This window comes from Jaculus jaculus, chromosome 3 (assembly GCF_020740685.1).
Source record: "Jaculus jaculus isolate mJacJac1 chromosome 3, mJacJac1.mat.Y.cur, whole genome shotgun sequence".
Taxonomy (NCBI): Eukaryota; Metazoa; Chordata; class Mammalia; order Rodentia; family Dipodidae; genus Jaculus; species Jaculus jaculus.
Genome location: NC_059104.1, coordinates 165,217,496 through 165,244,884, shown reverse-complemented (window position 1 = coordinate 165,244,884; position 27,389 = coordinate 165,217,496). Strand labels below are relative to the sequence as shown.

At 44.9% G+C, this 27,389-nt stretch overlaps 2 protein-coding genes across 3 annotated transcripts in view; one reads left to right on the top strand and one right to left on the bottom strand.

Moving 5' to 3' along the window:
• The window catches only part of Rsf1 (remodeling and spacing factor 1), a 130,048-nt gene extending 126,417 nt beyond the window's left edge, over positions 1-3,631 (bottom strand). The window contains exon 1 of one of the 2 annotated variants that reach the window (XM_004656241.3): positions 3,442-3,631. In XM_004656241.3, the coding sequence (XP_004656298.2) occupies positions 3,442-3,631 (190 nt within the window). The remainder of the gene's footprint in view (positions 1-3,441) is intronic. The other variant, XM_045146445.1, reaches the window with a different exon arrangement.
• A 622-nt stretch (positions 3,632-4,253) lies between these two features.
• Positions 4,254-27,389, top strand: part of Aamdc (adipogenesis associated Mth938 domain containing) — a 30,990-nt gene continuing 7,854 nt past the window's right edge. Inside the window, exons 1-2 of the mRNA XM_045145603.1 lie at positions 4,254-4,345; positions 12,753-12,901. Coding sequence (XP_045001538.1) covers positions 12,770-12,901 — 132 coding nt within the window. The 5' untranslated portion in view covers positions 4,254-4,345; positions 12,753-12,769. The remainder of the gene's footprint in view (positions 4,346-12,752; positions 12,902-27,389) is intronic.

Here is a 27,389-nt window from a genome sequence, read left to right as displayed (position 1 = left end):
AAAACATGGGTTCTTAGACTTTGCAGGCAAGCACTGTAACCCCTAAGCTATCTACCCATCACTGAAATTTTTTTTAATGATTATGGCAGTCATGGTGGCGCATGTCTTTTTTAAAATATATTTTATTTATTTATTTCCGAGAAAGAGGCAGAGAGAGAGAGAGAATGGGTGTGCAAGGGCATCCAGGCACTGTAAACAAACTCCAGATACATGCGACCCCTTGTGTATATGGCTTACATGGGTCCTGGAGAGTCAAACTAGGATCCTTTGGCTTTGCAGGCAAGTGTCTTAACAGCTAAGCCATCTCTCCATCCCCCAACCCCAAAAATTTTTATTTGATGCTTAACTACTCTATTTGCTGAAGAAATTGAGGTCCATATAAATAAAATGGTTTGCTCTATGACCACATCTTTCAATTCTTTCTAGTACAACACAACTCCTTCCCCAACAGAACTGGCTCAAGTCTTACGAGCAGAAGGCTGATCACGGTTCCAAACATTTTTTTCCTATGCAGTAAAAACATTCACTTTCAGAGACTTCATTAAAAAAAAAAAAAAAAAAAAAACAGAGACTTCATTTGCCACATGTCTTGACTGCTATATTAACAATTATTCTTAGATCATCCTGACTATTATTATCAATCCCTTAGCAACTGTACCAATAGTAATGTGGCTGAGCTAAATTATTCCTCTTAGCCCATATAATTTCCCATTTTTACTTAGCTATCTGATAGCCCAATGTTCAATGCTAGAATAGCAAACTGACTCTGATATTTTTTCTTCCAGTACAAATATAAACTAAGTGCACTGGTCAAAATATTTAAAAGGAGACTGGAAAGATAGTTTAGTGGTTAATGCACTTGCCTGCGAAGGCTAAGAACTCAGGTTCAATTCCCCAAGACCCACATAAGCCAGATGTCAAGACAGCATATATGTCTGGAGTTCATTTGCAGTGGCTGGAATAACCCCTTCTATCTGCCTCTTCCTCCCCACCTCAAATAAATAAATATAAAAAATTATTTAAAAAATACTTGCCGGGTGTGGTGGCGCACGCCTTTAATCCCAGCACTTGGGAGGCAGAGGTAGGAGGATCGCTGTGAGTTCGAGGCCACCCTGAGACTCCATAGTGAATTCCAGGTCAGCCTGGGCTAGACTGAAACCCTACCTTGAAAAACCAAAAAATAAATAAATAAATAAATAAAATAAAATAAAATAAAAATAAAAAATACTTAAAGCAGGGCATAGTGGTGCACACCTTTAATCCTAGCACTCTGAGAGGCTGAGATAGGAGAATCACTGTGAGTTTGAGGCCACCCTGAGAATACACAGTGAATTCTAGGTCAGCCTGGGCTAGAGTAAAACCCTACCTCAAAAAAACTTAAAAGGAATAGAAATAAGGAATCTTGTACACTACCCAAAATATAATACCATCCCCCAAAGCCTATGCCTGCCTCTTAATGTGATCCAAGTAAATTCCAAAACCAAATTACCAGCAATTTGACCTTAATTCTCTTTTTTCTCTGACAAATCGGTATTATTTTCTGAAGTATACTGAAAGCAACTTATTTAGACATTCTACTTCAGTGACTTTCCCTTTAAAAAGAATGTAAATAATTAGATAATAAAATTGCTACACTGGAAGCTTAGTGTTTTAAGAAATGATGTATAAAGTCTTAATGTGGGGTAATTGCCCTCCTATTTTATGCTATTTTTTTTAAAAAAATTAGCCTTTTATAAGCCAGTGAATAGAGGAAATGTGGATACGCAGGAAGGCCTCTGGTATAACTGCTACATGAATGCTAGTCTTTGATTCACTGTCATGCATCCTACATTTGTTCTACAGGTAATACTCTGAAGAACTTCACACTTGGAACTAGCTCTGTAACTACGTTATCAGCAACTTCTCCATTTCCAAAGAGAATAGAAGAACAACTCTGCTTTCTTGGAAAGAAAACAGCTTTCTGACTTGTACAAAACCCTTGTCCATTCTGGCCATCCACATACCAAAAAAAAAAAAAAAAAAAAAATCCGACCTATTTGGGAAAACGTTTCTTCTCCAGCCAAGGGCTGTAATTCAGATAAAGGCCATGTTCAGAACACACAAATAAGCGTTCTCGAAGAGAAGCAATGTGCCAGAAAAGGAGCGACATGGATGGGGCATAACTGAGCGCTGGCGCTCAGGGAGGGCTGCAAGCTGCAGGCACATCGCTGAGATGCTCGGCAGCAGCAGGAAGTTTCAATGGGGCCGGGCAGAGCATGCGCCCTGCACCCGCGCGGTGGCCTTATGTGGAAGGAGCACCACTTGCGAACACCAATAATAGACCAGCGGCACCGGAGAGAGAAACACGAGCAACAAGCACCTTCTTTTAACTGTTTCCCCCCGCCGCCGGAGCCCCTCCTCCAGCCTCCAGCCTCAGCACCCCACCCCATCCTCCAAATGGGAGGGCGACTTTCCCCCTAAAGCCTTGGGTGCCGAGATGGGAGGGCGGAGAGACTGGGAAAAGTGGGGAGATGCTTTTCTATTATTTGGGGGGTGGAGGGAGGCGGTGACGAGAAGGAGGAAAACTATGGAGGAAGAGACTTTAACCCTCTCCTCCCCAAGGCGGAGAAGCTGGAACCGACTACATCTCTCTCCCCTCCCTAGGCGAGCATGAGAATGGAGCAGAGCCCCGCTCCCCTGCCAGAGGGGCGGCCCTCCCTACTCAAGAGGAAGAGAGTTGGGGGGATGTGGGTGGGGAGTGGGTGGTTAAACCAGCCCTAGGAGAAGGGAAGGTGCAGGAGCCCTCTCCCTCTCCCTCTCCCTCTCTCTGTCTCTCTCTCTCTGTCTCTGTCTCTCTCTCTCTCTCGGGGGAGTTCCCACCACTGCCAGGGAGAGTCAAGTGTCCTCCGGCCCCCGCCCACTCAGGTGGAGCGAGACCAAGGGGGCGCCCCGAGAAGATGGGCCCAAGCCTCCTTCCTCCGAGACGGTCGGTCGGGAGGATCGGTGGGAGGAGGGGAAGAGAAAAGCGCAGAGCTTGGCCGGAACCTGCGCTCCCCTTCCCCCCCCCCACAAGCCACCTAAAGAGAGAAGGGGTGGGGGGCCGAGCCCGAGGTGGGCGAACAGCACAATGATCCCCCCACTTCCTGCCTCTGAATCCTCCACCTGGCCCGCGATACCTCCCCCACCATCACCTCCGCTCCCCGGCCAGGCACAGTGGCCCTAAGTGGTGGGGGGGGGGAGGCTGCCTCCGCCCCGCCTCCCCACTACCCAGGACCACCACCACCACCACCACCCCCCCCCGGGGGAGCGGGTGGGCTACGCGGAGTCGATCGACCCCCACGGAGCTGCAGCCTAAAAGGAAGACGAGTCCCGCAGAGGCCCCGGGGTTGCCTGCGAGGAGCGGGCACGAAGGAGCGCGCCCAGGGCCGCTTCCCGCCGGGGCGTTCGGGCCGCTCGGCTTACCTTCTCCGTGGCCGACGTCCGGCGGCGGCGTCTGCAGCACCCGTTCCAGTTCCGGGAAGGGCAGCTCGGGTAGATCTAGCAGCGGCCCGTAGCGCTCTAAGAACGAGCAGACTACGGCGAAGTTGGGGCACGAACCGGGGCAGCCCGGAGGAGCCATCGCCGCCGCCGATGCCGCCGTCGCCGTCGCCATTTTGAACTGGAGGATGGAGGAGGGAGGAGGCGATGGGGCGGCGGGAGGAGTTGAGGGGTTTGGTGGGACGGGGGGGGGGGGTGGTTGGAGGGGAGGCGGGATGCCCGAGGAATGGCAGGGTAGCCTCACTGGCGACAGGAGGCGCTGTCGAGCTGACTCCGCGCACATACACACACGGACACACACACACACACACACACACACACACACGACACAGACACACACCCCCGCCCTGCCGAGCCAGAGCGCCTCAGGCGCGGCGCCGCGCTCCCACAATACCACGGAGGCCCCGGGAGCAGTCGAGAACCGAGTTAAGATCGGGGCCAGAGAGGCGCTCGGTGCCTTTCACTTTCCGCCCCTCCCCTCCCCCGTTCCCTCCTCTTCCCCCGCCTCCTCACACTTGGACTTCTCCCCTCCCACTCCGGCTTTGCCACTGCCTCGTGTGACGGTGTTGGGAGGGGGGGGCGAGGTGGGGAATGAAAACAAGGGGAGCGAGGCGGGCTGCAAGCTGGAGGGGGTGGGACTTCTGGAAAGCTTCGGCCAATAGGGTCGCCGAGGGGGCGTGGCCTCGCGTGCTCGCCGGCCTCTCACCCCCGCCCCCCCCAGGTTCGTTCTTAGATTGCGAGCCGTACGGAGCGGGGCCCGGAGCTGGCGGGGTGCGCGCGCCGCCCGAGCTGGAACCCGGAGCCGACCCGCGGCCAACCCGAGCGCCTTGTGAGTGTTCACGGGGACCCACGGCCCGAAACCGCCGCGACACACTGGGAAAAAGTTGAGGAGAGTCACGAAGAAGAAAGAAAAAAATTTTTTTTTTTTTTTTAAGAAAAGGAGAGAATGGCAGGTGGGAGGAGGAGGTGGGGAAAAGGAAAGGCAGAATGGGGACGGGAACATTCTAAGAAGTCGGAGAAAGTTTGCTGAGAGGTCAGGTGCCCGCTCTCCACCCGAGCGCCAGCTTCGCTGGACAAGCAAGAGTGCCAGTGTTCTGCCCGGGGACAAGGGCCTAAGGGGACCAGACCGGGGGTACACGTAGAGCGCAGTTGGTCCTGCTGGGTGGGCGGGTGGGTGGGGATGGTCTTGAAGGGACCCGGCTCTGCAGGAGGAGGGCCGAGGGGCCATGGCACCGGGCTCTGTTTCTGGAAAAGGCCCTGCGAGAGCCAGGTCAAAGGTGGGCTCGGGGATTCCGGCTAAGCTGGGCGGGCCGAGGTGCTCGGAGACTGTGGAAGGACCTGCGGAAAGTGTGTTAGAAGACAGAATTCCACTCCGTTACGGACCAGCAGAACGAATCCCAGGGGAACCGACAATGTGAAATAGAATGTGTGCGGCTTGCGGGGCAATACGCGGTTATGCTTCGATTGGCGCAGACCTGCGTCCGCACCCTGGCCAGGTCCTGATCTCCTGAAACTTGTTTCATCCCTTTGAACTTCTCTTCTGTAAAGTGGGCTGATCGTAGTATCTACGTCATAGGGAATTGTAGGAAAGTGATGAGCAAAATGGTCTGGTACGTTATATGTACTTAAAATAATTATTCTTGTCAGAGAAAGACGTCCCTATGCTTTCAGTTTAGCTTACATGTAGTCTACAATTTATTGCTTTAAACCAAAATTTTCAGTGGATGAAAAAAAAACAAAGTATCCATTCCCTAAAAATAATTGAAAGTGATGTATATGCCAAACCATATATAATAATAAAAAATATGACTAAAGAAAAGTAAATTGGCAAGTAATTTTATCAGGAACACAGAAAATGATTCCCAGATAGATATTAAATTTCTTTCAGTGTCCAAATAAAGGGGGGCACCATAAATGAGGTACGTCATTTTCATTTTCTGAAAAATAATTCATTTATCAAGAAACATTTTTAGGGCTGGGGAGGTGGCTTAGTGGTTAAGGTGCCTGTCTGAAAAACCTAAGAACCCTGGTTTGTTCTCCAGTACCCACGTAAAGCCAGATGTATAAAGTGGACCATGCATCTGGGTCTCATTTACAGTGGCTAGAAGCCCTGGCACTCATTCACTCACTGTCTGTCCCCGCCCCCCGTCTCTGTCTCTTTGCTTGCAAATAAATTTTAAAAAAGAAATTTCTAAACTAGGATGATTATTTTTATTTGAGAGAGAGAAAATGAATGGGAGCACCAGGGCCTCCAGCCATTGCAAACGAACTTCAGACACATTAACCACCTTATGCAGCTGGCTTATGTGGATCCTGGGTAATCGAACCTTGGTCCTTTGGCTTTTCAGGCAGGTGTCTTAACCACTAAGTAATCTTTACAGCCCAGGATAATGATTCTTAATCTGAGTGGTATACAAATCTTTTTAAATGAAAAAATTATTTTGAAAATTGATAAATGCTTCTGGAATTCTAGTTTGAGATACTGATGTAAGAAATGAAAATGTAGGGGGAGTAGAGATGGCGTAGTGGTTAAGGCACTTGGCTGCAAAGCCAAAGGACCTCTGTTTGATTCCCCAGGACCCACAGACGCCAGATGCACAAGGGGGCACATGTGTCTGCAGTTTGTTTGTAGTGGCTGGAAGCCCTGGCATGCCCTTTCTTTCACACACACACACACACACACACACTTCCTTTTTCCTTCTCTCAAAATAAGTAGATAAATATAAATAAAATATATTTAAAAGAAATGTAAATGTACTTGATGTTACTGAAAATGGCTTAAATGGTAAGTTTTATGTTACACATATTTTACAGCGTAAGTGGAAAAAAAAATATTGTTGTGGGTATAATTCAGTGAGTGGTAAAATACTGATTTTACACAGTCAATGAAATGAAACATCAAACGAACCTTTTTTTTTTTTTTTTTTTTGGTTTTGTTTTTTCAAGATAGGGTCTCACTCTAGCCCAGGCTGACCTGGAACTTACTGTGTAATCCCAGGCTGGCCTCAAGCTCACAGTGTATCCTATCTCTGCCTCAAACTGTGAAGTGGGAAGAAGCTATTTTTTACTTATTTATTTGCAAGCAGCGGGAGAGAATGGGCAGGTCAGGGTCAGTTGTCACTGCAACTGAACTCATGTGCCATTTTGTGTATCTGGCTTTATGTGGGCATTGTGAAATTGTACCCTGGCCATCAGGCTTTACGAGCAAGCACCTTTAACCCCTGAGCCGTCTCCCCAGCCCCCGCTGGAATGCATTCTCAACAGCCATTTTGTGGACAAATATAAAATGCTTCCTGTAGTCATCAACCCTAACTAAAAGCCAGGTATACAGTACTTTACGTGACATCTTTGTACAGGAATTTCTTTGGAAAAAGACTTCAAACTTGAGGAAAATGTCAGTACATGTTATTAGATAAACCTTACCGAGGTTTCTTTCTTTACTTTCAGCTTTTGCTTTGTTTTTTTTTTAAATTTTTATTTATTTTTTCTCAATTTTTATTAACATTTTCCGTGATTATAAAAAATATCCCATGGTAATACCCTCCCTCCTCCCCCCCACTTTCCCCTTTGAAATTCCATTCTCCATCATATCCCCTCCCCATCTCAATCACTCTCTTTTATTTTGAGAGCTTGTTTGGAGGTTCTAGCAGGGGAGCGCAGCTACTCGTATACCCTTGACCGAAGACCGGTCCTCCTCTATTCGGGGAAGGTCGTCCTTTTCGACCGAGCGCGCAGCTTCGGGAGGGACGCACATGGAGCGGTGAGGGAGGAAGGGGACACCCGCCTAGCCAGCCAGATCAGCCGAATCAACCCTGGCAATCAATGGGGTGACAGATGTCGCAGCCAGATCGCCCTCACATCCTCTTTTATTTTGATGTCATGATCTTTTCCTCCTCTTATGATGGTCTTGTGCTTTGTTTTTTTGTTGTTGCTATTGTTGTTTTGTTTGTTTGTTTTTGTTTCAAGACCATACTTCTTATGACCCAGGCTGCTCTAAAGCCAGCTACATATTAAAGGTTGGCCTGGAACTCCGGATCCTCTTCCCTTCCTTCCTTACCAGACCCCCCTCCCAAGTACTGGGATTATAAACTTGTGCCACCATGCATATGTTTGTGTCTTGTTTGTGTGATCTTACTATGTAGCCCTGGTTTGAATTTACAACAATCTTCTTGCCTGTGCCGCCAGTGTTCTGTATTATAAAGGAATTTAGCTAGTATGCGTGGCCACTTTTCCTTTTCTAGGACATTATTCCTGATTCTCCCATGAAGTTGTAAAATAGCATATAAAAAATGGGGGAACAGGACTGGAGAGATGGCTTAGCGGTTAAGCACTTGCCTGTGAAGGCTAAGGACCCCAGTTCAAGGCTCGATTCCACAGGACCCACGTTGGCCAGATGCACAAGGGGACGCACATGTCTGGAGTTCATTTACAGTGGCTGGAGGCCCTGGTGCACCCATTCTTTCTCCCTCTGTCTCTTTCTTTCTCTCTCTCCACTTCTTTCTCTCTCTGTCTGTCGCTCTCAAATAAATAAATAAAAATGAACAAAAAAAAAGAATATTTTAAAAAGTGGGGGGAGAGCTAGAGAGATGGGTCATTGGTTAAAGGTACTTGCTTATTATAAAGCTTGATGGGCTGGGCTTGATTCTCCAATACTCACGTCAAGTTAAATGCACAAAGTGGTGCGTGCAGCTGGAATTTGTTTGTAGTGGCAGGAGGCCCTGGTGCATCTAGACTCTCCCTCTTCTTCTCTCTGTCTCAAATAAATCAATAAAAATATTTTTAAAATAACAAGGTGGAAAAATGGCTCATCAGTTATAAGCACTTTGTTATAAAGCCTAGGGGTCTAGGTTCATTTCCCAAGAACCCATATGAAACCAGATACATAAAGTGGCACATGCATCTGGAGTTCATTTGCAGTGACAAGAGGCCCCGATGGGCCCATTCCCCTCATTCTCTCTCTCCTTCCCTCTCCCTCTTCTCTGCTTGCAAATAAATAAAAATATTACAAAGAGAAAGAAAGCTTTGACTGGAAGATGGCTCAGTAGGTAAGGTGCTTGCCTTACAAGCATGAGGACTTTGAGCCTCAGAATAAAAACCAAGTGTGGTGGCATATCTAGCGTAATTGATCTAGCATATCAAACCAACAAGAGACCCTGTCTAAAAAAAATAAAAAGCTTTATTACCATTGTTTTCTCTTACTATGAATTTGGTGACACTGTCATTCAAAGGAGGACTGGTAATAAAGATTAGAGGGTTGCTTTTCAAATCCAGACTGGCATAAGAACAAAGTCCTTGGGCATCAGAACGAAGTATCCACCCAGAAGATAAGAGAGGTTTTACTGTCAAGCAAGGTCTAGATCACAAAGTCTATTCTTGAAAAGAAAATAAGCAGCACACGCCCATATTGCTACATGTCCTCTCTTGAGTGTAAGTGCTGAGACAAACAAGGGATACAAGAACCCACTGCTAGCCACAGGCGGTGGTGCATGGTCGTTCGAGCACTTGAGAAGCAGATCCTGGAAGATCTGAGATCGTATGAACTCCAGAGCAACCTGAGCTACATAGTCAGCCCCTGCGCATTTCAGAGAAGTAAAAACCGAATGTAGGGCTGGACTGATGGCTTAGTGGTTAAGGCGCTTGCCTGTGAAGCCTAAGGACTCAGGTGCATTTCCCCAATGCCCATGCAAACCAAATACACAAGGTGGTGCATGTGTCTGGATTTCATTTGGAGTGGTTGGAGGCCCTGCCTATTTGCCTCTCTCAAATAAATGAATGAATAAAATAAATAACTAAAATGTAAAACAAGAGTTGAATCCCAGTTTGTGAAGTTCAGTGACTAAGTTCTGTATATCAGGCTGGAATGTAAAGATGAAAACAGTAGCTGGCTTTTTTTCCTTTTGAGGTGAGGTTTTACCCTAGTCCAGGCTCACCTGGAATTCACTGTGTAGTCTCAGGGTGGCTTTGAACTCATGAGGATCCTCCTACCTCTACCTCCCAAGTGCTGGGATTAAAGGCATGTGCCACCAAGCAATACTAACAGAATAAAGAACAAAAACAATTGTCGTTTCACTTTTTATGTATATGCAAGTAGAGATAGAGAAAAAATGGGCATGCCAGAGCCTCTAGCCACTGCAAATGAACTACAGTTGCATTTGCCACTTCATGCATCTGGCTTTATGTGGGTACTGGGGAATTGAACCCTGGGGCATTGGGCCTTGCAGGCAGTGCCTTGACCACTGAGCCATCTCTCTAGCCTGTCATTTCAATAGATGCAGGAGAAGCCTTTGACAAGAGCTAATGTTTTCTCATAGTAAAAATACTCAACAAACTAGATATATAAAAGAAATGTTTACAGTCTGATAGGGGCATCTATGAAAATCCCATATCCAGTATATTACTGTACTGGAAGAAGTGAATACTTCTTGGCCCTTTGGGTAAAAACAAGTGTAGAAAAAAAAAATTGAGAGCTAGCTCAGCAGATAAAGGTGCTTGATTTTCAAAGCCTGCTTTATGTATAGGATGGACAGGATCTAGTATCCAGCTACCCAATCAAGCACCACTGTAATTGTTGCTATGAGGTCATTTTGTAGATTTGGCTAACATCCACAGCTGACTATTAAATAAATGAGATTATCCTTGGTGCTCTGAGTGGTGCCTCGTCCAGTCAGTAGAAAGGTCTAAATCAAAACCAATTGCTTCCTTGATGAAGAAGAAATATTGCCTTGATATTGTAGTAACTCCCATTATTCAATGTACCTACCATCTGTCCTGGTCCATATCCTGTTACTATACCAAAATTCCTAAGACTGGGGATTTATAAAGAATTAACATGGGGCTGGAGAGAGAGCGTAGTGGTTAAGATGCTTGCTGGCAAAGCCAAAGGACCAGGTTTGATTCCCTAGTACCCACAGAAAGTCAGATACACAAGTGGCACAAATGGCTAGAGTTTGTTTGCAGTGGCTAGAGGCTCTGATGTACCCATATTCATTCATTCATTCATTCATTCATATTGTCTCTCTGCCTCTTTCTCAAATAAATAAGTTTTTGAAGTTTACTTAGGTTACTGGTTGTGGAAATTCAAAAGTGTGGTGGTGGCGACTGCTCAGTTCCTGGTGAGAGTCACGTGAGGCTCCATGCATAGTGGAAGAGCAGAAATGGAATCTATTGTGTGTAAAAGAAAATTTAACCAATCTCATGAAATAGTCTCATGAGAAAGACATTAATCCCTCTAAAAGGTCTCACCTCCTAAAACCACCGCATTGCCAACCAAAGGTCACCATGAGTTTTTGGCAAGAACAGACCCCAACAAAACCGTAACAATGCTAGTGTCCGTTTGATACTTAGTTGAAATGTCTCTTCATTGATATTATGTATGCAGTGACTCATTGTCCTCATAATTTCATTAAATTTTTATATATTATTTCCTGTACAGTAGTTTCTATGGCCTTCATTAAATACACATCCCAAAACACTCAGATACAGTTTCAGTTAACTGAAAATGGTCTTTTTTTTTTCTTGGCATGTCTTACACTATTTTATTGAAAAACTGGACATTTTGGGTAACATAGAAAGTCTTCAAATACTTAACATTCAGTCCCTTGCCAGTAGTCAAAATCTCAGTCTCCTTTGTACTACTGTAACAGAATACCCAAGACTTGGCAATTGAGTCAGCAAGGTTTTATTGTTTGACTAATGGCTCTATATGTATCCTGGAACAAATTAAAAATTCCACCTGTGGGCTGGAGAGATGGCTTAGTGATTAAGGCACTTGCCTGCTACTAGGTTCCATGAATCTCTAGATTCCATGGAAGCCAGATGCACAGGCTGAAGCAAGCGCTCAAGGTCACATGAGTACAAGATAGCGTACGCATCTGGAGTTTGATTGCAGTGGCTAGAGGTCTTGCCAATTATATCTCACTCTTGCTCTCTCTCTTATTTATTTATTTATTTATTTATTTATTTATTTATTTATTTATTTATTTGAGGTAGGGTCTCACTCTGGCCTAGGGGAAAGTGGGGGAGGGAGGGAATTACCATGGGATATTGTTTACAATCATGGATGTTGATAATAAAATAATAATAATAATAAACACACACAAAATCCACCTGTGTTCTCTGGTTTTCCCATCCTCTGGGCCCTCTTGTGCCTGTTGCTTCTTTCATGCATATACTTAAGCCCTCCCAGTCTGTAGTGTTTGGATGAGTTGGTCTACTCAGGTCTTTGGTATATAAGCTCATAGCTTCTGGTTTATTTAGGATATGTGGAGAATTTATCCAGTTGTCTATAACTGTTTCATCTTTGAGAATGTCTTAAACCCCTACCTAGCGTAATCCATTGATTGCTACTGAGATCATCAGTGCCAATGATTATGCTCCAAATCAAGTGAGCCTCCTCTGGCAGTGCGGGAAGGCTGTCCATTTTTCTACCCCAGCCTAACCAAACTTAGGTTCTAGCTGAACTCACCCAGATGGGAAACTTCCTGGAAGTTGTTCTTGTCTGAAATTCAGTACTTGCATGAATAAGCATTTGACAGTTTATGGTATGCCTATCATTTTATTCCTAGAGTAACAGATGTTTTTAATAGGGTTTTTTGTGTATTGTTTCTTTTGAAGGAGATATGTCAACCCCCTCATTCCATCCATCATACCAAAAGAAATCTCCACCTTTTAGTTTTATTTCTTAAAAAATATCTGGGGACTGGAGAGATGGCTTAGCAGTTAAGGTGTTTGCCTGCAATTCCAAAGGACCCAGGTTCATCTCCCCAGGACACACAAAAGCTAGGTGCACAAGGGGAGCATGTGTCTTGAGTTTGTTTGCGGTGGCTGGAGGCCCTGACATGCCCATTCTCTATCTGTCTCTTCCTCTCTCCTTCTCTCTCTCTCTCAAATAAGTTAAATAAAAATGAAATACAAAAAAAAAAAAAAAAGCTTCAAAAGCTATCTGAAGATTCCTCTTGGAGTCTGAGAAGTGATTCTAATATATGGTTACCATGCTTGGATGATTCAGGATCCCAAGAGTAATGGCTACTTTTTAGAGACGTGCTCAGTGAAGGCCAATGTATACTGTGCCAGAAACCTTAGAGAAAGATGCTTCTAACATCATGAAGAATTGGAGCTGGTATTTTTTTGGGGGGGAGGAGGGGCTATACTAAGTAGTACAATACTAGCTGTGAATTTTTGGAGCTGTTTTAACCTTGCTTAGTAACTGACTTAGCATGTTTTTCTTTTAATTTCAGATTTCCATTCAGTTCCTATGGCTTCCCCTGAAATTGCTTCCCTCTCATGGGGGCAAATGAAAGTGCAAGGCTCTACCATAACGTACAAGGATTGCAAAGTGTGGCCAGGAGGCAGTCGAGCTTGGGACTGGAGAGAAACAGGAACTGAGGTAAGCTACCAAACAAATGAGGCTGGCCAAATGATTTCCAAAGTGCTACACCATTACCATCAAATGAAAGTAACCTTAGCCAGATGTGGTGGTGCACACCTTTAATTCCAGGAGAGGCAGAAGTAGGAGGATCACTGTGAGTTCAAGTCCAGCCTGGAACTACAGAGTGAGTTCCAAGTCAGCCAGGGCTACAATGAGAATCTATCTTGTATAACCCACCTGCCCCCCAAAAAAGTTACTTCTTCCTATTCTCCCAACTCACCCTCTTAAAGTATGCTATAATAATGGGCAAAAACATCTATGCAGGTTTGGGGAGATGGCTCAGAGGTTAAGGGCACTTGTTGACAAACCTTGACAGCCTGGGTTCAATTTCCCACCACCCATGTAAAGCCAGGTACACAAAGTGGCCCATGCATCTAGTGTTCGTTTGCAGTGGCAGGAGGCCCTGACCTGTACATATGTTATTTCTGTCTCCTTGCAATTAAATAAAAATATTTTTAAAAGTCTATTCATAATCATAAATTTTACACAGTTACCATTACTAATTCTGAAATATATTTATCACCCCAGCAAGAAACCCCACAGCCGTAAGTAATCAGTGCCTGTTTCTGTCTTCTCAACCTCCATCTCTTAGCAATGACTCACGTATTTTCCATTGTTGTGGATGTACCTATTGTGGACATTTCGTAGTTGAATTCATTCTGGCCTCTTGGATATATATTCTGGTTTTTGTTTTTGAGCCTGATATTCCAAGGGCCTCATCTATATGTAATATATACATATATTTATTTATGAGTAGAATTGTGATTCAGGTGATAACTCTGTTTTACCTTTTTTCTTTTTCTTTTTTTTTTGGGGGGGGGGGGAGCAGGTTTTCGAGGTAGGGACTCACTCAAGCCCAAGCTGACCTGGAATTCACCAGGTAGTCTCAGGGTGGCCTTGAATTCACTGTGATCCTCCTACCTCTGCCTCCCAAGTGCTGGGATTAAAGGTGTGCGCCACCACATCCAGCTGTTTCACCTTTTGAGGAACCTTCAAATGATCTTCCAAAATGGCTATACCATTTTACCTTCCTACCAATGCTATATGAGGTTTCCAATCTTCCTATATTCCTATTAACAAAGTTTTGTTGTGCTGCTTGTTTGGGTATTTTTTATGAGGGAGCATCTCACTCTAGCCCAGGCTGACCTGAAACTCACTCTTATTCTCAAACTGTCCTCACACTGATCCCTCTACCTCTGCCTCCTGAATACCTGGTTTTTGAGTGTTGGTTTTTTTTTTTAATATCTACTTTTTTGAGGCAGGTACTCATTCTAGCTCAAGCTGACTTAGAATTAACACTGTAGTTCCATATTAGCCTTGAACTCATGGTGATGCTCCTACCTCAGCTTCCCAAGTGCTGGTTAATATTTTTTTTGGTTTGTTTTGTTTTATATAGCTATCTTTTTTTAAGATTTAGTTTTACTTATTTATTTCTTAGAGACACGGAGGGTGTGGGGGAGAGAGAATGGGTGCACCAGGGCTGCTAGCCACTGCAAACGAACTCCAGACGCATACACCACCATGTGATCTGGCTTACGTGGGACCTGGAGAAGCAAACCTGGGTCCTTAGACTTTGCAGGCATGCACCTTAACTGCTAAGCCATCTCTCCACCCATAGCTATCTTTTAAAAAAATATTTTTTATTTCTCTATGTGAGACAGAGAGAAAGAGGCAGACAGAGAGAGAATAAGTATGGTTGTGCCAGGGCCTCCTGCCACTGTAAAGGAATTCCAGACACATGCTCCATTTTGTACATCTGGATTTACATGGGTATTAGGGAGTTGAACCCAAGCCATTAGGCTTTACAAGCCAGCACCTTTAACCACAGAGCCAACTCTCCAGCCCATTACATAGCTATCTCTTACTGGATATGAAGAGTTATCCCACCTTAGTTTTGACTTGCATTTCCCAAGTATTATATTTCCTTCAATATTTTCAGTATGCCACACTCAAGTTACACCCTCCTTTTCATGAAGAAGGGATCCCCTGCCCTTTGACACACACTTACAGACAGTCTCAGTCACGGAAAGCTGGGGGCAGGCTGAGAAGTGTCCGCAGGCTGCTGAGGGGCGAGTGAGCCCTGGGTAGTGCCTGCAGCATTCTGGAGCACAGTGTGCCTCGCTGAACCTGGAAGGGAAGGGAGAGAGCAGGCTTGGTTTAAGTATGCCAGTATACCAGTCCTCACTTCCTTTTTTAAAAAAAAAAATGTTTATTATTATTTATTTGAGAGCAATAGACAGAGAAAAAGAGAGAATGGGCACGCCAAGGCCTCGAACCACTGCAAATGAACTCCAGATACCTGGGTCACCTTGTGCATCTGGCTTACGTGGGTACTGGGGAATTGAGCCTTGAACCACGGTCCTTAGGCTTCACAGGCAAGCGCTTAACCATTAAGCCATCTTTCCAGCCCCAGTCCTCACTTCTAATGAGAATATTCAGTCATTTCAGGCTGCTATAACAAGTGAGGGCTGTAAACAAGACATTCAATTCTCATAGTTCCGGAGTCTAAACGTGTGAGATGTAGACAGCACACTGAAGATCTGGCGAGGATGCTTTTCCAGGCTGCAGAAAACCAACTGCTTGTTCAATCCTGATGTGACAGAACCGGAGATAGCTGTCTGACTTGTTTTGTTTTGAGGCAAGGTATCACTCTAGCAGGGCTGACCTGGAACTCTGAAGGTTGCCTTGAACTCATGATGATCCTCATACCTTAGACTCCTGAGTATTGGGATTAAAGGTGTGAGCTGCCATGCCCAGTGTTGCAGTCAGGTTCACACTGCTGGTAGAAATCACCCAACCAAGAGCAGCAGCTTCTGGGAAAAAGAGATTTATTTTGGCTTACAGGCTCAAGGGGAAGATCCACGATGGCAGGGGAAAACGATGGCATGAGCAGAGGGTAGACATCACCCCATGAGCAACATAAGCTGTACCAACAGGAGGATGTACCAAACACTGGCATGGGGAAACTGGCTATAACACCCATAAGCCCACCCCCAACAATACACTCTCTTCAGGAAGCATTAATTCCCAAATCTCCATCAGCTGGGAACCTAATATTCAGAACACCTAAGTTTATGGGTGACACCTAAATCAAGCCACCACATTCCACCCCTGGCCCCCATAAACTGATAACCATACGTGATATAAAATGCAATGCATTCATCTAACTTTAAAAGTCCCATAGTTTTTATCAAATCCAATGGTGTTCATACATCCACATAGTCCAAGATCTTTTAATTGAGCCATAATACCAAAAAAATAACCTCAAAAAAACCATAATGTCACAGAATAAATATTCACACTGCAAAAGATGGCATTGGGCATAACAAAGAAACATTCAGCCAATATAAGATTTAAAACAACCAGGGCAAACATCAAACTCTGTAGCTCCAAGTCCAACAACTATAGCCCGTGACAAATCTCCAGGTCCGATCATTCTAACCAGCAACAAGTCTCTGGCATTCCAATTCCACCCCTCCAGCTAGGCCACTCACAGTCCTGGAAAACTTCATCGGGGCCAGCAGCTCTCCTTGGCAGCCATCTTGTGGTCCCGGCATCTCCACTGGGTCTCCACTGCAATCCATGGTTCATCCTCATGGCCCCATGGGGTCTCCATGCAGGCAGGCAACCAGCAAACCTGCTTCACACTGCCCATGGCCAATTCCAAAACACAAGACCGTGTTGCAAACTCAGTGACCCTCTTTCCAGCATTTCTTATACTCCACAATACCAGGTAGGGTGCCAATTTGTTAATCCAGGGAGGGGGGGAATAAAGCAGACTTTGAAGAAGAGGACACTCCTTGAGCACTCAGGCCCCTTCAAAAGAGTCTACATTCTTCCCGTTGCCCCAGCGCAGGTCAGCTAGCCCAGTCTCAAAGGTTGTAATCTCTCAGTTGCAACTGAATGGGCAACAGCTCACCTAAAGATTTTTCTTTCTGTGCCATATCCCTCTGCTTACACCAGTTCATTTCTACGCAAAGCAACCCTGCACAACTTCTCAGGACATGTGCACAAGAGCAAGCTTCTCACACAAACTGCTAGCCCAGTCCAAGCAAAGCTCTTTCTCACCCTCATAAGTCAAACCTCACAGTCCATAGTTCTTACTGAGTTCAGGTCTTGCAGCTCAGACCAGAATAATCCATCAAGCTGTACTTACAGCACTGCAAGGCATCTCTTAGGCCAAGGTTTCAAATCCTCCCACATTCCTCTTGAAAATCAGCTCCAAAAGGCCAAAGCCACACAGTCAATTGTCTAGCAGCAATCCCACTCCTCGGTAACACTTTACTGTTGCAGTCAGGTACACATTGCTGGTAGAAATCACCCAACAAAGAGCAGCTTCTGGGAAAAAGGGAGTTATTTTGGCTTACAGGCTCGAGGGAAAGCTCCACAATGTCAGGGGAAAATGATGGCATGAGCAGAGGGTGGACGTTATCCCATAGCCAACATAAGGTAGACCACAGCAACAGGAGGGTGTGCCAAACACTGGCATGGGGAAACTGGCTATAACACCCGTAAGCCCACCCCCAACAGTACAGTCCCTCCAGGAGGCATTAATTCCCAGATCTCCATCAGCTGGGAACCTAACATTCAGAACACCTAAGTTTATGGGTGACACCTGAATCAAACCACCACACCCAGCTTCTGACTTTTTCTTTTAAAGGCATGAATCCCAGTCACAAAAGGTCTATGCCATGACTTCATTACCTACCATTATCCCCACATGTAAATGCCATTGCACTGACATTGAAAGTTAAGTATATGAATTTTGTGGTAATACACCTTCAGTCCACTGTAGTAATTTTTTATAGATTTTCTTGAATAGATACTTTTTCATTGACTCTTCGTTCTTATAATCATTTCCAGAGCCTTGGAAGTAGTTAGGGTACTACTGGTTTTCTTTGTAGTCTGTACATCTACAGCTGAGTGTCTTGTCCACTGCTTTTTTTTTTTTTGGCAGGGGAGGGGTTTGGGGTTTTGAGGTAGGGTCTCCCTCAGGTACAGGCTGACTTGGAATTAACTATGTAGTCTCAGGGTGGCCTCGAACTCAAGGCAGTCCTCCTACCTCTGCCTCCCGAGTGCTGGGATTAGAGGCGTGCGCCACCACGCCCGGCTGTCTTGGCCACTTCTATGCACACATGGATCTATACTCCGGTTCCCTGTCTGGCCACCACATACCAGGGACACAATGTTTTCATCTTCCACCACTGTGCTTTTAGTCTTTTCTGGCTCCCTTGTGTCCCTTTCTGCATTGTACACCTAATTAGGTGTTATTCCCCTTGAAAATAGAAAACTACATAGCATTTTTCTTTTATATATGATACTTAGCACTTATTTTTGTTGAGGTGCTTTCTGTATGCTATTTGACACATAGAACTGTGATTGCCAGCCTGAGGTACAATGCCCTAATTAAAATGTATTGGTTAGACAAATCTTTGTTTATTTGAGATAGGGTCTGTGCTTCCCAGGTTGGCTTTGAGCTTGCTTGGATGAACTTGAATTTCTTTCTTTTTCTTTTGTTTGTTAGAGAGAGAGAATGGGTGTGCCAGGACCTCCAGTCTGCTGCAAACAAATGCTGGGCATGTGCACCCCTCGTAGCCTATGTGTGACATTGCGCCACTGTGCATCTGGTGACATGGGACCTGGAGATTTGAACATGAGTTCTTAGGTTTAGCAGGCAAGCCCCTTAACCACTAAACCATCTCTCCAGCCCTGTTTTGTTTTGTTTCATTTTGTTTCAAACTCATTATGTAGCCAAGGCTAGCCTAACATTTATAGTTCTCTCCTCTTTCTGAGGTTATAGTCATGTGTCAAGACATCCAGCTAAACAAGTTTTTTAGATACATTGTTGATACAAAATTTTACATTAGTCATCTCATAATCTGATTGGCAACATTAGATTTCTTGGGTACAAACCTAGATAAAAATGTCAGGTTTGGTCAGTTGCTATCTTTCAATTATAAAGTTTTTTTTTCCTTAAGACTTGGACAAGCCGGGTGTGGAGGCGCACACCTTTAATTCCAGCACTCAGGAGACACAGGTAGGAGGATTGCTGTGAGTTTGAGGCTACCCCGAAACTACATAGTTAATTCCAGGTCAGCCTGGACCAGAGTGAGACCCTACCTAGAGAAAAAAAAAAACTTGGACAGACTGTGGTGGCATATGCATTTATTTATTTGTTTGTTTGTTTGTTTTAGAGAGACAGAGAGAGGGAGAAAGGCAGAGACAGAGAATTGGGCGCACCAGGGCCTTTCAAGCCACTGTGAACCAACTCCAGACGCATACGCCTCCTTGTGCGCATGTGCGACATTACCTGCTTGCGTCATTTTTGCGTCTGGCCATGCGGGGGCCCGAGAGAGTCTAACAAGCCTTCTTAGGCTTTGGAAGAGAGCACCTTAATCACTAAGCTATCTCTCCAGGCCACGATTTTTTATTATTTTTTATTTTGGGGTTTTTTTTTTGAGGTAGGGTTTCACTCTAGTGTAAGCTGGCCTGGAATTCACTCTGAAATCTCTGGGTGACCTCAAATTCACGACAATCTTCCTATCTCTGCCTCCCAAGCGCTGGGATTAAAGGTGTGCACCACCACACCCGGCTGTATTTATTTTATGTTGCATGGGTATATGTAGATATCCCAAAGTTTCTTGCTGCTGCAAATGAATTTCAGACACATGTGCCACTTTGTGCCAAGCTTTACAGGGTACTGAGGAAGTGAACCTGGGCCAGGAGTTTTACAAGAAAATGCCTTTAATTAAGGGTTTTGTCAGTGGAAAGATTGCAGACTGTTCTTGGTACTAAGTGAAATTTGGGGGGGAAGGAGGGGTTTTGAGGTAGGGTCTCACTCTAGCCCAGGCTGATCTGGAATTCATTCTGTAGTTTCATGGTGGCCTCAAACTCACAGCAGTCCTCCTACCTCAGCCTTCCAAGTGCTGGGATTAAAGATATGTGCCACCATGCCTGGCCAAAGTGAAAATATTTTGATGTCAACTATTTTCTTTTTCTTTTTTCTTTATTTTTTGAGGTAGGGCCTCACTCTAGTGCAGGCTGACCTAGAATTCACTATGTAGTGTCAGAGTGGCTTCAAACTCACGGCAATCTCCCTACCTCTGCCTCCCAAGTGCTAGGATTAAAGGCGTGCACCACCATGCCCAGCTCAAATAAATATTTTCAATCTTGGGAGTTAGGGTGAAGTTCTCTTCAATGTTAGAATATAGTGATTGTCTTTGAGTGCCAGATAAGTTGGTTGCCTTGCATTTAGGCTCCATATTGTATGAAAAATGAATAGTGTAGTTTTATACACCAGAAATATTCAGTGAGTCATTGGTTCATATTGGAAATTAGTCACTCTAAAAATGACAAGAAGGAAGTAGTAGATACATGTCAGCTAGCCAGTGCTCAGCCATGTACTTTGAGTAGAATGGCTGGGTTACATTGAATTCCCATAAAGTAGATGCTCATACAGAATGACACTTTTTATATATATTCTATACATAAGACATAGTTCCAGGCTTGGGAATATAGCTGTGTGGCATCTTGCTTGCCTAGAGTGTAAGTGGCCACCTAATTCAATGACCCACCATAGTTCCATATAGTAACCTAGTGTGGTTGACCTTATTTCTACATCACATGATTTATATAATCAGTTTGGTCTAACAATGGATCTGGCCAGGCAAAGTGGTACACTTCTTCACTCCCCATACTATGGAGGCTGAGATAGGAGAATCATGAGTTTGAGGCTAGCCTGAGCTACTAGAAGGACCCTGTATGAAAGAAAGGAAAGAAAGGAGGGAAGGAAGAAAGGAAGTAGAATGGGATTGTGGGTTGACATAAAAGACCAAAGATGGTGTTAAAAAAAAAAATCCCAAGGCCGGATATGGTGGTGCACATCGTTAATCCCAGCACTAGGGAGGCAGAGGTAGGAGGATCACCATGAGTTCAAGGCCACCCTGAGACTACATAGTAAATTCCAGGTCAGTCTGCACTGGAGTGAGATCCTACCTCAAAACACCAAAAGAAAGAAGAAGAAAAAATCCACAAATACAATAGCTTAAAGACAATAGAAATGTACTTCTCAAACTGGGTGTGGTAGTGCATGCCTTTAATCCCAGCACTTGGGAGGTAGAGGTAGGAGGATCACCATGAGTTCGAGGCCACCCTGAGACTACACAGTGAAGGTCAGCCTGGGCCAGAGTAAGACCCTACCAAAAGAAAAAAAAAAAAAGGTTCTTCTCTCATAAAGTTGTGTGCCTCCTCCAAGTTGAGTGGGTGAGAGACAGCTCTGCTACGGGGGGGGGGAGTCACTGGGTCACTTCAGGGACTCGAGGTTTTCTTGTGCTCATCTTTACTATCTCTTAGAACATTTAAATGGTAGGAACTGGTAGGCATATCAAGATGCTACCTCAGAAGGAAGATGAAAGATGGAGACCAGCCCTTTAATGTTGGGACTGTTGAGGAATATTCCAAAGTATAGAATAAGGCACCTTAATATCCTGTCACTATGAACACCATTATCCAAGGGCCTGGTGTCAGGGAGTGGGACCGTTTCCAGTGTTCTTGGTGGAGAAGAGGTATGTTCTCACAATGAGATGAGGAGAAGGCTGAGTTAGAGACTGTGATCATAGAACATACTGAGAATTCACCCCTTAAGGAGCAGAATTCTGGGCCAGAGCCAGGTTCCAGGCCTTGCTGGGAAGAGAAGAGGCATACCGCCTGAGGCTGTGGGAGCACCAGGGTGCCAGAACCGGGCACCCGCTGAGCACCCTATCCTTTCTCACTTGTGGTTAGCCCCCGAGGCTCATCAGCCACACTTGTGAGGTTTAGGATTTAGACCTGGCTTGATTGGGGTCTAGACAATGCCTTCTAGCCACAGAGCCTCCCTTTCGCAAGAGTGCTAGTCATGAGCTCGGAGGTGGCAGACCATGACACCCTGCCTCCTCCCGTTGGCAGGGTGCCAAGAGGGTTGCTAAGGCAAGACCCAGCCCATCCCAGTGACACAGGCTTGGAATTTAGACTGTGTAATTAGGAATGCTTGATGTTTTTGGTACAGAGACAACTCTGCTAGTGAACTTTTGGGTCAGATTTCTCTGGAGCATCATTTCAATAAAGCGCACTTTTGGTGGTTGCCCCGCTGAGATGCAGGGCCGTGCACACACGTGAGGCAAAGTGCCGTAGGTGCGGCTGTACCGCTGAGGTCCCGTAGACGTAAGCCATAGTTTGATCGTTTCCTTTGTGCCTTCTTGTGCCAGGTGTGGTGGTACGCTCTTCTAATCCCAGCTCGGGTGATGGAGACCAGGGGATCCTGGACAACTCACATGCCATCTAGTCTAGCCCAATAAGAGACCTCCAGAGCAGTGAGAGCCCTTGTCTCAAAGGAGGTGGACCAGGTTCCTGAAGACATCACCTGAGATTATCCTCTGCCCTCCACCTGCATACACATACTTGCCCATACACGTGTACCTGCAAATACACATACACATACACACACACACAAGTAATTCCAATGTTTCCTTTGTAATTCTACATTTATGTTATGCATTCAAAATATTACTTGAGAATTGAAGCATAAATTTCACCAGGCTTCCAGAAGAGCCTGTGGCACAAAAGCAGCTCACTATTCTGTAGAGACAAAAAAAAAAAAAAAAAAAAAAAAAAGAGGCTGTTCATTCAAACGGTGCGCAGTGAGAATGTGGCTCCGTGTCTTCCAGGGATAGCTTCTAGAGAGCCAGCGCTCGCAGTCGGCTTTTATCACACACAGCCAGCTAATGGCACTGCTACTCCCTAAACATTTATGTGCCTTTAATTTTGGCAGAAGGAAATGCTACTTTGAAAATGTACTTTGATCCTGTTTTCTTTACAGATGTATCTTAAAATATCTGAGCCACAAAGGATGAAATCCTTTTGTTTAGCTGGCATAATAGCAAGACATTTTTTCTACAGTTAATAGTCCTCCCCCTCCTCCAAGAAAAAAAACAGTAAGCCTTCACAACTCTGTGTGACAAAAAGCCTCTTAAAGATGAACCAAGCCACAAAGTCAATAGGATGGGAGCCTTGGTGGCTGCCCTGAGGAGCTGGAAGCGTAGGAGGGGCTGGAGGCCGGCTGTGGACGCCTGGTAGCAGTGTGATGCTCCAGTCCCAGGCTTCTCCAGGAGACAGAGTCATCAGGGCAGCGGCCGGCCCGGATCCACGGCTTTTGTGCTTGTCTTTCTTTGCTCTGTATGCGACGCCCTGAGCCTGCAGGACAGCAGTGATAGCAGGCAAATTCTCCACGAGTTCCATTGATCCCAGATCTGGCTACAGCTGCCTCTAGTCTCTGAATCTCCCCAGAGGGTTACTGTTTTGCACTCCTCATAACTTCTCACTACATTTATACCAATCACTTTGACTTTACTTCAAAGTAGATTGTGAGCACTTAGAGTATGGGGATTGTGGTTCCTCTATTCAAGGTAGTTGCTGCTGTTTGGTAAATAAAGGTATCATTCAGTAATTCATGTAAATACATTTGTTTAAGGAAGGTGAGGCTCTCCAACCCTGATCTGTAATCATACCAAATATTTACTGTGGTCATGTCTACAGAAAGATCCTCTTACAATTTTTTGGGGGGGAGGGCCTTATCAAGGTGGAGTCTCAATAAGCCCAGGCTGACCTGGAATTCACTATGTATTCTCAGGGTGGCCTCGAACACACAGTGATACTCCTACTCTGCCTCCCAAGTGCTGGTATTAAAGGCGTGTGCCACAATGCCTGGATTCCTCTTATAATTTTTAAAAAACTTAATTGTTGTAATCACGTAAAAATATATCCTCTTTTTAATTTTTTTTTTTTTTTTTTTTTTTTTTTTTTTTTGGTTTTTTTTTTGAGATAGGTTCTCAATGTAGCTCAGGCTGATCTCACGGTGGCCTTGAACTCACAGCGATCCTCCTACCTCTGCCTCCCCAGTGCTGGGATTAAAGGTGTGCGTCATCATGCCCGGCTCTGTTTTTTAATTTTTTTTAAATATTTTTGCCAAGCATGGTGGCATACACACACACACACACACACACACACACACACACACACACACACACACACAAAGTTACAAGATGAACTGGGCATAGTGGCATATGCATTTAATCCTAGCACTCAGGAGGCAGAGGTAAGAGGATCATTGAGTTTGAGGCCACCCAGAAACTACATAGTGAATTCCAGGTTAGCCTGAGCTCTAGAGTAAGACTGTACCTCAAAAAACAAACAAACAACAAAAAAAAAACCAGTTACATGGCTGGTGTTGCGGCACACACCATTAATCCCAGCACTCAGGAGGCAGAGGTAGGAGTTCGAGGCTACCCTGAGCCTACATAGTGAATTTAGAAAATAATCTAGCTGGGCATGGTGACACGTGCCTTTAATCCCAGCATTCAGGAGGCAGAGGTAGGAGGATCACCACGAGTTTGAGGCCAGCCTTGAGACTACATAGTGAGTTCCAGGTCAGCCTGGGCTAGAGTGAGACTCTACCTCAAAACGAAAGAGAATAATCTAATTTCTCTAAACTTGTTGTCTTTGTAGAAAACAGGAAACTGGGGCAGAGATACTAACTCAACATTCTGACCCAAGATGAGGTTATACCCTTACTGCTGATGTATTTATTGCTCTCTGGCAGGTACTCTAACCTAGAACATTATTTGAGAAACTCTTGAACAGAATGAGGGAGGTGGAACCTGGCTGGAGTGTGTCACTGGGACAAGTCTTGGGACCTTATGCTCCAGCCCCTTTGCCTATGCAAACCAGCTCACTCTTCTGCTACATTCCAGCTGTTGTGGCAAGATATGCTGCCCATCCTCGGCTCTGCCATGCTTGCCCCGGAAGTGTAAGCCTGAAATTAACCCTTTCCTCCCATTATCGGCTTGGGGTCTGGTGTGTGGTCCCAGCAAAGAGAAAGTAACTGCAGCAGAAAAATGGTAATAAAAAGTAGGGCTGTTGCAGTAGCAATGAGCCTGACCATGTGGTCTTCTGGAACTGATTTACAGAGAGACTATGGGAGGATTTGAAACTTTCGGCTAGAGAAGCCTTGTAGTGCTGTAAGCAAAGCTACAAGGACCATTCTGGTGAGAGTTTGAAAGGCCTAAATATAGAGAGAACTGAGTTTGACTCCCCAATATCCATGTAAAGCCCGATGTACAAAGTGCTGTGTGTGGCTGGAGTTTGTTTCTAGTGGCTGGAGACTCTGCAATGCCCCTTGTCTCTGTCTCTCTTCTTTCTCTCTCTCTCTGCTTACAAATAAACAAATAAAAATATTTTGAAAATTGGTTTGTTTCACTTGTATTAAAAGCTTTTAAAAGTCCTTGTAAACATTTTTTAGCTGTGTATTAGAATTTTGAATATATTTTTCCATTTTTCCTCACTTCAAACATACATTTTTTTGTTCAATTTCCAATTATTTGTCCTTTCTAAATGCCTTGATTTTGTTGTTGTGTGAAAGACAGGGTCTCGTTCAGTAGCCCACGCTGACATGGAACTCACTATGTATCCTAGGCTAGCCTCAAATTCCTAGGTGAGCCTCGTGCCTCAAACCCCTTAAGTGCTGGGATTACAGGTTTGGGCGATTATGCTCAGCTAAGTGTTGTTGTGGCTTTGAGGTAGGGTCTTATTTTAGCCCAGGTTGACCTGGAACTGAGTTTGTAGTTCCAAGCTGGCCTCGAACGCACAGCAGTTCTCCTACATCTGCCTCCTCAGTGCTAGTGCTGGGATTAAAGGCGTGCGTCTCCACACCCAGTGTCATGTGTTCTATTAACAGTTTTCACCAGGTGTGATGGTACTAGCCTTTAATCCCAGCACTTGGGAGGTAGAGGTAAAGGATCACTAACAGTTCTTGACCACCCCTGAGACTTAAAGGTGTGCACCACCATGCCCTGCTGTTTCGGTTTGGTTTGGCTTGGCTTTGGTTTTTCAAGGTAGGGTCTTGCTCTATCCCAAAATGATCTGGAATTCACAGTGTATTCTCTGGCCAGCCTGGAACTCATAATGCTCTCCCTACCGCAGCCTCCCAAGTGCTGGGATGAAAGACATATACCACCATGTCTGGCATGCCCAGCCCCTACTAACAATTTTCTTTGGGCTGGAGAGATGCCTTAGTGGTTAAGGCACTTGCCTGCACAGCCTAAGGACCCAGGTTCAATTCCCCAGGGCCCACGTCAGCCAGATTTACAAGGTTGGCGCATGGGAGTTTATTTGCAGTGGCTAGAGGCCTTGGCATACCCATTTTAGAAAAGAAAGGAAAAAAGATAATTTTCATATGTCACTCCTTTGAAATTTGTTTAGATTACCCAACATGTAGCCTATTTTAGTGGGTTTTCCATGTACACTTAAAAATGTATATTTCGGGGCTAGAGAGATGGCTTAGCGGTTAAGGACCCCGGTTCGAGGCTCGATTCCCCAGGACCCACATTAGCCAGATGCACAAGGGGGTGCACGTGTCTGGGGTTCATTTGTAGTGGCTGGAGGCCCTGGTGCGCCCATTCTCTCTCTCTCTCCCCTCTTTCTCTGTCTATCAGTCCCAAGTAAATAAATAATAAACAAGAATTCTCAATTTAAAAAAATGTATATTTCACAGTTGAGTATAAGCTGGTGTATTAGATCAAATTAGTTGATAGATTTTACCCAAAAATCTTTACATTCTTAGTAACTTTTCTCAATTTTAGTGTCATTTCAATTTCTAAGAGAGAGGGCTGCTTAAATTTTCAACTATGGGACTGGGGAGATGGCTTAATGGCTAAAGGTGCTTACTTGCAAAGCCTGCCAGCCTGGATTCAGTTCCCCAGTACCCATGTGAATCTAGACACACAAAGTAGCACGTGTCAAGTTCATTTGTAGTGCTAAGAGATCCTGGTGCCCCCATTCTCTTCCTCTCTCTCTCTCTCTGTCTCTCCCCCCTCGCTCTTCCCTCCCCTTTTTCTCTTTCTCTTTCAAACAAATAAATAAAATATTTAAAATACAGGTCTTGTGAATAAAATTTAGTTAGATTTTGTGCAATCTGATAATTTTTGAGGTTTCAGTGTTTCTTCTTGAGTTGTTATTGATCAAGTTTACTTTTTTGTTTTTTTTCAAGTTAGTATCTCACTTTAGCCCAGGCTGACCTGGAATTCACTATGTACTCTCAAGAGTGGCCTTGAACCCATGGTGATTCTCCTATCTCTGCTTTCTGAATGCTGGGATTAAAGGCATGCCCAGCTTTATTCATTTATTTTTAACATTCTGTCTCCTTTGTTTGCCTTTTACAACCACACTTGTCTATTGTTTGTTTAGGGATGGAATCCAGGGTGTCATGTGTATTAGGCAAGCACTTTACCACTGAGCTACACCCAAGCTCTGTTGGCCTTTTAACTCCCCAGTGCTGGGGAGGCAAAGGCAGGCAAATTCCTCGCTGGCCACAGAGAAGACAGGCTGTGTTTAGCCTACTTGGTGAGCTCCAGGCCAT